Genomic DNA, 11,383 nt, shown 5'->3' with positions numbered 1-11,383 from the left:
GGGGAGCCCAGGGACGTCCTCCTGCTCAGGGGAGAGGGCCCTGGGAGCCCTGAGGCCTGGGGGTCGAGCAGGTGCAGGCCGACCCGGCCACACTGTGGAGCTCACGTGTGTTTGACGTGAGGCTCTAAGCTTGCGCCACGGCACGGTTCAGAAAAGGGGCGTCTGTGAAAAAGGCTCTGCCTCCACGGGGTGCCAGAGATGGGCTGGGGCTCCCCCCACCGAGCGCGGGGCAGGGTCGGGCATCAGAGCGAAGCCCCAGGAAGCAGCACAGACACAGCAGACCCCCGGGCCGATGGTGCAGTCGACGTTGACGAACACGAGTCCCGTCAGGTGCATCCCAGCAAGGCCCCCCACCCCTCGCCCCCGGCCCCGGCCCGGCCGGGCGCAGCGGTGGACGGGACACGACGTCCACAAACGGGGAGACACAGGTCTGAATGGAAAGCAGTCGTTGCTTTAATTCTGGTGAGGATCCCCACCGGGGCTCTGCCAGGCCTGCCCGTGGCGGGGCCACTGCCCGCTCCGTTGACATGATTGTTTACAAAAATAAATATGAACAAAGCAACTCTCGAGGGCTCGTGGAGTCAGTCCGACAGCAAGTAGATATGCTTAAGCGTCCGGCACTCGTCCTAATTGCACCAAAAGAATCTGGAAGCACTTGATTTGGTCTCGGAGGCAAGACGGGAGGAGGGGCGGGCTCCGCCTCCCGGCCCCTCACATCTCGGAGTCCGCGTACATCCCGTTGATCAGATAGTCTACCTGCGTGTACTCCTTCTTCCTGTAGCTCTCGTAGGCTTGCAGGCCCAGCAGAACCAAGACTACGATGAAGAGGGTCACCCCGAGCAAGAGCACCGCCAGCAGGAAACTTTTGTTCACCAGGGCCTGGGGAAGGGGCCGGGTGGTGACCACCAGGTACGGGCCCTGCGTGCTAAGCGGGCACGGGGCCGAGGCTGGCACCTGGGAGCCCCCCGAGCTCGCGGGTGTCGGGGCGGTGGACGCGGTACCAGGAGGGGTTTCGGGCCGCACCTGCTCCGGCGTCCGGGGCGTGTCTGGGCCCGCAGCTCCCTGGGTGGACGGCGCGTGGCCTGGCCGCGTCGTGGGGGCCGTGGCCTCCACCTTGGGGGTGGGGGCGGAGTCAGGGGCCGGCACCGGCGGCGTGCTGGCCGCCGGCTCCCGGGCCTGGGCCTTGGTGGCGGTCACTGCTGTGGTGGACACGGGAGCCACGGGAGCCGTGGATGGGCGGGTGGGCTCTGGGGTTGTGTCGGCGAGGGTGGGCGTGGGCCCACTTGTCGTGCCAGCCCCGGGCCGGGCCGTCGACGCCCGGACGGCGGGGCCTCCTGTGGACATGTCAAGCGCGTGGGGACTCGCGGGGGGCGCGGGGCTGGCTACGGGGGGGCCGCGCGTGCCTGTCGGGGCGCTGGCATTCGCTGTGGTGCCAGCTGTGGTCCGAGCAACGGTGGCCGACGTCGCGGGCGCCGTCGTTCTTGGCAGCGGGCTGACACTCGGGGTCGGCGCGGGGGCTGTGCCGGGAGCGGTCGCGGAGGACGGGGTCCGCCATGTCGACGCCGCCGAAGCTGGTGAGGGTCCTCCGGAGGCTGCCGGGCCAGCTGTGTCTGTCCTGAATGTGCTCCCTGCTGTGACTGCAGGAGAGCTGGGGTCCGCCCCCAGAGTCCCTGTGGTCAGTGTGACAGGAGGCGTCAGCATGGTCATCGTTCCAGACGTGTCATTAAGGACTCTTACAGCCGCCGTCACCGAGGCATTCTTGGATGAATTAGCTGTCTGGCTAAAGACTAGGTGCCCTTAAAGTCAGAAAAGGGAGAAAAAGATACAGTCACTTTCCATCCTGGGCAGGTGGATTATTCAGGGAGCGTCTTTTTTTTTTAATTTTTTTTAATGTTTTTATTTATTTTTGAGACAGAGAGAGACAGAGCATGAGCAGGGGAGGGGCAGAGAGAGAGGGAGACACCAAATCCGAAGCAGGCTCCAGGCTCCGAGCCGTCAGCACAGAGCCCCATGCGGGGCTCGAACTCACAAACCGCGAGATCATGACCTGAGCTGAAGCCGGACGCTCAACCAACTGAGCCCCCCCAGGCGCCCCATCAGGGAGCGTCTTAATTTCTGGCCCACTGGCCTGGCCGGTGGGGGCTGACCCCACGGTGCAGCGAAATAAAGGAGGGGACGTGGGAGCACGTTCCCCTCCCATCTCCTCCCGCACACATCGAGCCTGCCGCCCACCGGAGAGGCGCTCGCCACTCTGACGTGAAAACTCCCTTCCCTCTGAACCCTGAGCCCATCGAAGGGCTAAGAGCTTCCCTCTCTGATCCAATTCCCGAAACATCAGACAGAGTGAAAGTCTCACCTCAGAGGCGTGATTGACCATTAACAAAACGCATCAAACACACACCCAGGTTTACAAAGCAGACAAACCACGGCCCGGATGGTCACACCATGAAAGAATTCTTGGCTTTATGAAAGGATTTGCGGCAGGAATTCCTGGAGATGAACGGTGCCTCGCACGGAGCAGGAGTGTAATGAAATATTTGATGTATGAACAGACGAATTCCTCTGTTCATACAGAGGAATACAGCCTGTTGGCAGGCTACCACCGGGCAGTTGGGATTTGCAGGGGAGCCCCTGCAGGCCTGAGGTTGGTCCCAGGATCAGGTTTACAGGAGAAATTTTGCAGGGCCAAGCAGACGACCCTCTCAGGGCTCAGAGGTCAGTCCCCTGGGGACTTTCTACTCAAGCTGGCCCCAGAGAAGCTTGGCCTGATGGCCCTCCCCGGCCTAGCACCTGGGTGGCCCCGGGGCTCCTGACTCGCTGGCCTAGGCTTGCACACGTCCCTTGGGCTCAGGGTGCTTTGGGACCACTGCAGGCCTGACTAGCAATCACACGGCTTTCTCACTTACGTAGATCCTGGGATGGAGCTTTGCTTTCAGATAAGGACAAGGAGGAAATCCAAACGAGCACAAGGGCTGTCCACATCTTGTGGGTGAGCCAGGAGCAAGGCTGGGCGGTCCCTGAGGTTCCCAGCTGGCCACTCCTCAGGCTGCTAACAATTCCCTGCTGCCGGGCTGAAGGATCTGTGGTCAAGAAAGAAGGCGTCTGGTCAGTAACGCACAGCCTCACCTGGGACATGGGGCATGGGCCTGTGCCTGCCATGGAGGGTTCTGGAAGGTCCGCATACTGAGCCGAGTCTTCCCACCAGGGCCTGGCACCCAGGGAGCCTGAGATGCGTCTCAACCATGGTGGTCTAGTGATCCGCCCGGTGCCTGTATTTGACAGGCTCAAAGCACTCCTTGACCCAGCTTCACTCTGTGTCTCAACCTCCCAAGTGCCCGTTCTCCCACCCAGAGTTCCTGGTGTGAAAGAGGAGTAGACAGAGGGTCAAGACCTGACCATGCTCACAGGGCCAAGGCCTGTCGATCACCAAGATTGGCCAAGATCACATATCAGCCCCAACACACTTCTGTGCACCCCACGATGGCTGACCACACCCTTCACATGGGAGATATCATTTAGCTAGCCAGCCAGCCATCACCCATTCGTCTATCTAACCATCATGTGCCATTCGTTCATCCATCTATTATCCACCCACCCATCCATCAGTCTATCCAGCCAACATCCATCCACCTGTCTGTCCACCTACTACCGCATCCATCCATCCATCCATCAACCCATTCACCAGCCACTCCATCTCTCCATCATCCATCCACTCATCCATTCATCCAATCTTCTGAGTGCCCGCTCATGTGCCGAGCAGTGCACTTAGAACAAAAAGATGAAAGCCGGACAACTCTTTCCTTCAGGGAGCCCGCCATACAGTAGGAGACACAGAAAAGAGGTCACTGCAAGTAAAAAGCAGAGGTGTGATTCAGTGCTGGGAAGCAGGCAGGTGATGGCACACGGGAAGGCCTTGACATGTAAGTTGGAGGCTGGTCCTCTGTGTGGAGGCCCGGAGTTCTGCTGGGGGGAGGGGCATGGCCAGGGAAGGCTTCTGGGAAAGGGACACGTGGGCCATGTTCTGAAAGACGGATGGGATCCACGTGGTGGAGAAGGGGCAGGGGCAGGGGAGGTGAGTGGGAGCAGCAAGGCCAGAAGCCAAGAGACCTAGGATCAGCCCAGAGATTGGCAGCCTACCACCGGGCAGTTGGGATTTGCAGGGGAGCCCCTGCAGGCCTGAGGTTGGTCCCATGACTGAACACTTGATCTGGACACGGGGCAAACAGAACCCAGGCATGCTGGGTGCTGCAGGGCGGGCAATGAGCCTGGGGCTCCTGAGGGAACCTCCAAAATCAGTCCTGCCCGAAGACACCCAAGGCCTTTGGTCTTTCCACTGGCCCTCACCATGACGTTCTTGAGCCGCGACAGAACGTCCCGGAAGGCAGCCCTTGGGTCATGTGAAAACGCCCTGATCAACTCCTCACCCAGCACGGATGCTACTCACTGTGCTCCGTGGCCCCATAACCAGGCTGGCCCCTGGGGAGCGGGGCAGGCTCACTGTCCTCCCACTGGCCCTGAGTCACGGATGAATCCCCTTCAGCGTCTCTATCCTGGCCCCGATTCGCTGCCACCCCACAGCTTCCAGAGAGATCCTTGTAACCCACAAAGGTGACCCTGCCTCCACTGCTTAAACCCCATAATATCCCCGGATAACCCCGAAGTTCACTACCATGGCCAAGGTGGCCTTCAAAGTCTGGCCCTGCTGCCTCTCCCCGATGGCCCCACCCGCGCTGGACTTGTGAAATCCCTGCAGGTTGTGACCCAGCGCCGGGCATCATTCTGCCCCAGCAAGCACTTCTAGCCTTGCCGGGGGCTACGCAACACGGCCCCTGTGCGCCACGAAGGGGTGTGTGGCCACAGGGTGGCTTTCTGCCTCCCGTGATCTGGGAGACTATTGTGAAACCGCCCTGTGACTGGGAAAGTCTGTCGAGGACAAACTCTTCGGGAAGGCTGGCTCATTCCTCGATGCTTCTCACCCCTTTGCGAGAGTCCCCAGCTTTCTTCTAGCTTCAAGTTGCACCCTCCATCCAAAACTGTCCATGAGGGCTCCTGGTAGCTCCCAGGTTGAGAGGACTTAGCCCTACAAACCACAGATTTGCATCTGTTTTCTAGAATGCAAAAGGCATTCTTTGTTCTGACAGAAACAAGTGGGGGTAGGGTGGGGAGAGAAGAATCAGACGAAAATCACAACATCATGAGAGGCAAGAATTGAAACTGGAAGGTTTCGGGAACAAAGAACTCACACTCCCCCATGAGCTGAGGCCACGCAGCTGGGCTCTCGCTAAATAAATGTATTTAAATGGCTCTTTCTTTGGCCAGTTACGTCTACTGAATGCATCTGAAATCTCCCACTGCTGAGTCCAGCACGCTCCCTGTGTGAGGCCTGGGTCGGGGGTCTGCTGCGGTGGGGTGCTGTGACCGGGGCTTCCTGAATGTTCTGTTGTCCCCCTCGCTACCGATCTCTAGGGCAGGCTCGGCAAACTTTGTCAGTAAAGAGCCGGATGGCAAATGTTTTAGATTCTGCGGGCCACGCGGGCTCTGTCTCAGAGACTCAAGTCTGCTGCTGTAGCACAAGGGCAGCTGTGGACCGTGAGTAAACGCCGGGCGCGGCTGCGTCCCGATAAAACTTTATGCACAAGAACAGGCAGCCGGCAGACTTCGCCCGCGGGCCAAAGTCTGCCAACAACCCTACACTAGCGTTTCAGTGAACTTCAGGGCTGATAATCCAGCTAAGGGAGGGAGGGACTGATCTGCTGTGCCGAAACAGATTTCCTCCTTCTCTTTTGGTTCCTCACGCAGAACAGACGGGACAGTCTTGCTCCCGGTCTGGGGACAGCCTCCAGGCGGCTCCTCCCAGGGCCCCTGCTGTGAGCGGGCTCCTCCTCCACCCCCGGCATCGGGGAGGGGCAGCACCCCCCCCCAAAGAGGGGTTCCCCCAAGCATTTTGCTATTCTGACCCAAGGCCAAGAGAAAACCTCCTGTGGTATCTGGCATCTGGGTCACAAGAACAGGAGAGGGCCACAGAGGACCACGTGCTCCCAGGCCCTCCTGTCCACCCCTGCTCCCGGACCCCCCTCGTGGGCTACCTCAGAAGGCGGGCCCTCTGACGGTGACGCACCTGCGAACAGGCCCCCCTCGGGGCTTCGCTGTCTTTCCCTTTTGCTCTCTTCCTTTTCCCACTCCGTGGTAAAGCCCTCTCGGGGCCCCCTCCGGGCTCGCCGTCCCGACACCAGGCAGGTGGCCTTGCGGGCAGGGCCGTGGACACTCACTAGAGGCAGCCGCTCAGGGCGTGCTCCCGGGCTGGGCCATCTTCCTCCGTGGAGAGCTGCGGGCTTGGCACCGTGCGCTCGCCGGCCGAGGTCTGGCTGTGCGGGGCGCGAGAGCAGCGAGGAGGCACACCCCCAGGCCGTGGCATGCTCTGGGGCACATGGGCGACGTGGGCAGGTGCCCCAGTCTGCTAGCAGACGCATCTAGGGTTGGAAAAACAGTAAACACTCCTTAGGAGAAGCACAGGGGGAAAACCCAGGGAGGAAGGGGACACTGAAATAGTGTTAAATAGATCATTATACTGGGAAAATGACAGTGTGTGTCAAAACTTTCGATGTCAGGACTTAAAAAAAATTTTTTTTAACACGTATTCATTTTTGAGAGACAGAGACAAAGCATGAATGGGGAGGAGCAGAGAGAGAGGGAGACACAGAATCCGAAGCAGGCTCCGGGCTCCGAGCTGTCAGCACAGAGCCCAATGTGGGGCTCGAACCCACGAACCGTGAGCTCGTGACCTGAGCCGAAGTGGGATGCTTAACCGTCCGAGCCACTCAGGTGCCTCAATGTCAGGACTTCTGATGTAGCACTTTCTACTGCTAGAATTTCTTCAAAGGAAGCCACTGGATGGGTGTTTAAAGATGGAGATCTAAACAGATGTTCACCGCACTGTTATTTATGACAGCAAAACAACTGGAATGCTTACGTCAGATTTGGTCCCATCCACATATCAAATACTATGGTGGCTGTTCAAAATATACTACTTTCGGGGGGCCTGGCTGGCTCAGTTGGTGAAGCGTGCGGCTCTTGATCTCGGGGTTGTGAGTTCAAGCCCCACGCTGGGTGTAGAGATTGCTTAAAAAATAAAATCTTAAAAAAGATACAACTTTCTATTTATTGACATAGGAATATGTGCAGCATGTATCATTAAATGAAAAAAGCAGGTCACCATGATGCTATTTTTATTTATTTATTTTTGAGAGAGGGAGAGAGACAGAGTGCAAGCAGGGGAAGGATAGAGAGAGAGGGAGACACAGAATCCGAAGCAGGCTCCAGGCTCTGACCTGTCAGCACAGAGCCTGATGCGGGGCTCGAACCCACAAACTGTGAGCTCATGACCTGAGCTGAAGTCGGATGCTTAACCCACTGAGCCACCCAGGTGCCCCTTAAAATTTTTTTTAATGTTTATTTATTTTTGAAGAAGAGAGAGTGCAAGCAGGAGAGGGGCAGAGAGAGTGGGAGACACAGAATCCGAAGCAGGCTCCAGGCTCTGAGCTGTCAGCACACAGCCTGATGTGGGGCTCAAACCCATGAACTATGAGATCATGACCTGAGCCAAAGTCGGCCTCTTAACCGACTGAGCCCCCCAGGCGCTCTGATGCTATTTTTATTTAAAAAAGACATTTGTTAAGGGGTCTAGAGAGATTTACACTGGAACATTAATAAAGTGGTTATGCCAGGGGAATGAATTTCCTGGTGATTCTCATTTTCTACTGCATATATATGTCTTTTTTTTTTCTTAACACCAGCATGTATTGCTTTTGGAAAACATTTCTGAAAGGCTCCAACCAAAGGAACCAATGCCTGATTTTCTTCAAGTACTTTGAACTATTAGGCAGAAAGGCACAGAGTAATCCTACCGAACAGTTTCACATACAGATTTTAATAATTTAGAGAAACTCCGTGATTTACATATCAGGAACTCCATCTTCCAAACTTTAGAAGAATCAGGAGTACAGTGGTAATGCAGAGATATTAACAGCACAAATGGAAATCATCTCATTGGTGAATATTTAATATAGACTCAGGAGATTAAGAAACAGCTCATCACCTCCTAAAGTGGCAGATATTAGTAGGTGGTGACGCGTGAGGACCCCCACGGGCCCACTCCCTACTACGAACGCTCACAAGTGCACACACACAGCCACACGCACCCTCGTGTGTGCACACAGCCACGTGCGTACCCAGCCGCACACACCCACAGGCACACACGTGCACGCATGCTGCCACATGTGGATACGTGTACGATCACACGCACAGTTACAAACACAAAGGTGGGTGCACATATGGAACGTTTTTCTAAGGCCATGTCAGGAAACACCACAAGTTTCTCAGGAAACTTCTACGGGATACCATCAGCGCTTATTCACTCCCAGCCGGAGGGGCTGGTGATCACTCCCACAGAAATGGGAATTGGCTGCTGTACTGGAGTCAAGAATAAGCCCTCGTTGGGTCGTGACTTCATCTCTCTGGAATGGTCCTGCCTCCACTTTCCAACAGCATATTCTCAATGTCACGATCTGTGTGTGGGGACCTGCGCTCATCTTTATAAGGTGACTCACAATGGACAAAGCATTAACAAGATTTAAAACGATAGTCTGTCCCGCAAAGGCTTCAGTAAGCCTTAAACGAGGGTCGGGCCAGTTATTCTTACGGTGCAGGGAGACTGGGTCGCCCAAGGTCTCAGACTACGATAGATGGAAAGGAAAGAGACCCCTGCAGCAATAAGAGAATAAACAAGAATGAAGTTATTATTAAGCGGAAGGCCTGAAGAGGGAAAGACAGGTGTTAGGCTGGTGCCGGGACTTCCTCTTTCTCAGCGATCAGCTCCCCGCAAGTGCTGCAGGGAAGGGGCAGCACCCCTTGAGAGAGGAAACACCCCCGTTAGAAAGGCACCCCCAGGCTGTGGCCATAGGTGTCGATTTCCTGATCCTTTTCTGGTCCACGATCTCGTGATGCCTCCCAATACGCCCTGTCTCTGAATTCTTGTGCTCCCAACCTTGGCTTGATTTTTTTTTTTTTTAAACTCTTTTATGAAGCTGTTTATCATATGCTGAGCGCTGCGTACAAGTTACACGGACTCAGACTCCAAACTGCTGAACTCCTTTTTCTGGCCTTAGTCAGGTTCCCAATATCCGGCACAAGTAATCCTTAGGCTCAGTAAGGGACTGGGCAGTGTTACCCCCACATTCCATCACTCGTGATATTTATCAGCAGCCACGTGACCTGGGCCCCCACTCCAGGCTGGAGAAGCTGTATATACCAAGGAGCAGGAAATGCAGCAGCAAATATAGGGCAAACTACAGATACCTAATCCTGACACGTCACCTGGCTGAACTTTGGTCTCAGAACCCAAGGAACACAGGTTTGTGGTTTTGTGTATATAGACAGTGCCCTGTGGTCTAACGGATGTGTCTGCGTGGCAGATGGAAACCTGCAGAAGTGGGTATCATCTTAATCACAATGCTTGCTTCCAGGTTTCTGTAAGCTTTGGTATCACGGCTAAACGCTGGATCACAGGCTAATTTTTGTCGGCGGTGTGGGCTAATTTGACATTCCTTTGTCCGCTAGGCAAGTCCGGCATATAAGTGGGAACCCATATTTTAAATACTTTCCTCACCGATTTTATTGAAATTTCAGAGATGCTTCCTCCAGGGGGTAAAAATAACTGCACGTTGGCATAGGCAGATTTCTAAGCACGATGTTTATGTCTTATGGCAAGCCATGTGGATGCTGATCCCCTCCTATCAGCCGGATAGTTGACGGCTCACAGAAAGCAGCCACCAGGCTCACATGGGGGAGGCAGGCAGGCAAGCAGATGGAAATGCACAACCCCCTCCCAGGTAGAGGGCCTGGGTCACCTAAAAGGCCAACTCTTTCTTTGAGGGCAACACCTCCTGCGGCCCAGCCTTGCCCCGGGAAGACCTTTGAGTTCTCTGAACATACAGGAGTGTTCCAACTCTCCCATCCTCCGCTCCCGAACTCGAACTACCCGGGCCTCTTCTCCGATTTGGGATCCCCCTGCTCCCTGCAGCCCTCCTCCTCCCTCCAGCCTCTCGGACCCGCATCCGTGCCCATTCTGAGTCTCGGTCCCCAACGGGCTCCTTCCGTTCCTTCTTCTCCGCTATTCCTCACCTCCAGTCCTCTCGTCTTGCCCCTGTGCCCCCACTGATCTTTTCTCTGTCACCCTCCTGCCTCGCGTGCCCCGATTCAAGCCTCCTCCTGCCCCCACCTCCCTCTCCCAGGCGCAAGCCGGTCCAGGGAGCCGTGACAACAGCTCCCCGGACGGAGGCGCGGGCCCCTTACCCGGCGCGGCAGGCCTGCGGCGGCCGGGCGGCCGTCGGACGGCGGGGAAGTGCCCGCGGCCCGGCGTGGAGACGTGGCCGGCAGCGGAGCAGCGCCCGCGAGCCAGGACTGCTCGGGGCAGCAGCCCTAGCTCGGGCCCCGCCCGGACCGCCCCGGAACTGACGTCACTAGAGGCGGGCCCGGGAGGGCGGGGCAGTCTCGGCAGGAGCCCTGAGCGGCCGGGTGGTGCCAGGCGCAGCCGGAAGTGAGCCGGAAGCCAGGGGCGTGGCTGCTCGTAGACCCCGCCCACCGCGGGGCGGCTCGGGCTCCGCAGTGCTCGCAGCCGGAAGCGGCTGGAAGCGGCTATTTCGGACGGGTGGCCGGCGGAAGTGGTGGTGCTTACCCTCGGCTGCCCGGCGGTGGGTGCTGGGTCGGGGCAAGGGACGCTCGGACGTACCCCGACGACACGCAGGGCCCCGAGCCCTAGGGGTGACCCGCAGCTCTGCCCTCCTCCCTCATACTTGGTCCAGCCCCTGGTGATGGGCGCTGGAGGGTCCAAATAGTAATGAAGAGTGGGGATGGTGGCTACTGTGCTTTGAGCACTTACAACGTGCCAAGACCCCGGCTTGGTTCAGTGATTTACCTGCAAGTTCATTGACTTAAGTTTCCGACGAGCACTGTTTTCCCATTTTACAGATGCAGAAACTGAGACTCACAAAATGTTCTGCAACTGTAAGACGCGGGATCACAATGGGGCAAAATGGAGTGTAAAGGAAAGTGAATAGGACTTGACCTCACTCGGAAGCAGTCTTTGCACATTACTGGTTGTGGCTGAATCCCAATCTGTGTAACACTCTTTATCAGGTCCCCTCAAATCCAAAGAAAGCCTGTCTGTGAAGGATGATCTCAGCGAGAATAAACAAAAGGCTTTATTCTCAGGCTGTTTTGAAACCTGTCCTGGGGTCCTCGGTTAGGAAACTGAACCAGACGGGGAAAACTGAGGGCGTGCAAAATCAGACGCCTGCTTGAGCTCTGGGATTACCTGAAATGTAGT

General features: G+C 56.7%; 1 protein-coding gene across 2 annotated transcripts; it reads right to left on the bottom strand.

Moving 5' to 3' along the window:
- Positions 1-429: 429 nt before the first annotated feature.
- CD1H11orf24 (chromosome D1 C11orf24 homolog) lies at positions 430-10,517 on the bottom strand. 2 transcript variants are annotated; one of them, XM_078433773.2, is made up of 4 exons: positions 10,351-10,517; positions 6,119-6,470; positions 2,907-3,080; positions 430-1,796 (listed from the first exon to the last, which is right to left on the bottom strand). In XM_078433773.2, exons 2-4 carry the CDS (start codon positions 6,468-6,470, stop codon positions 712-714), a joined length of 1,611 nt encoding a protein of 536 aa, XP_078289899.2. In that variant the 5' UTR covers positions 10,351-10,517; the 3' UTR covers positions 430-711. The 2 variants fall into 2 exon arrangements, with proteins under 2 accessions (XP_078289899.2, XP_078289900.2); XM_078433774.2 differs by lacking the exon at positions 6,119-6,470.
- Positions 10,518-11,383: the final 866 nt, after the last annotated feature.

This window comes from Panthera onca, chromosome D1, assembly GCF_046562875.1.
Source record: "Panthera onca isolate mPanOnc1 chromosome D1, mPanOnc1 haplotype 2, whole genome shotgun sequence".
NCBI lineage: Eukaryota > Metazoa > Chordata > Mammalia > Carnivora > Felidae > Panthera > Panthera onca.
Note: the sequence above shows the minus strand (reverse complement) of the source record. Positions and strands in the feature narration are given on the sequence as shown.

What these genes read in the sequence shown, in the direction of transcription:
- CD1H11orf24 (XM_078433773.2), bottom strand. Translation starts at nt 6,470, where the DNA reads ATGCGTCTGCTAGCAGACTGGGGCACCTGCCCACGTCGCCCATGTGCC. An exon ending in CGAGGGGGGCCTGTTCGCAG is followed by an intron (nt 3,081 to 6,118) that starts GTGCGTCACCGT and finishes TCTTGACCACAG; the next exon opens with ATCCTTCAGCCCGGCAGCAG. An exon ending in AGCTCCATCCCAGGATCTAC is followed by an intron (nt 1,797 to 2,906) that starts GTAAGTGAGAAA and finishes TCTGACTTTAAG; the next exon opens with GGCACCTAGTCTTTAGCCAG.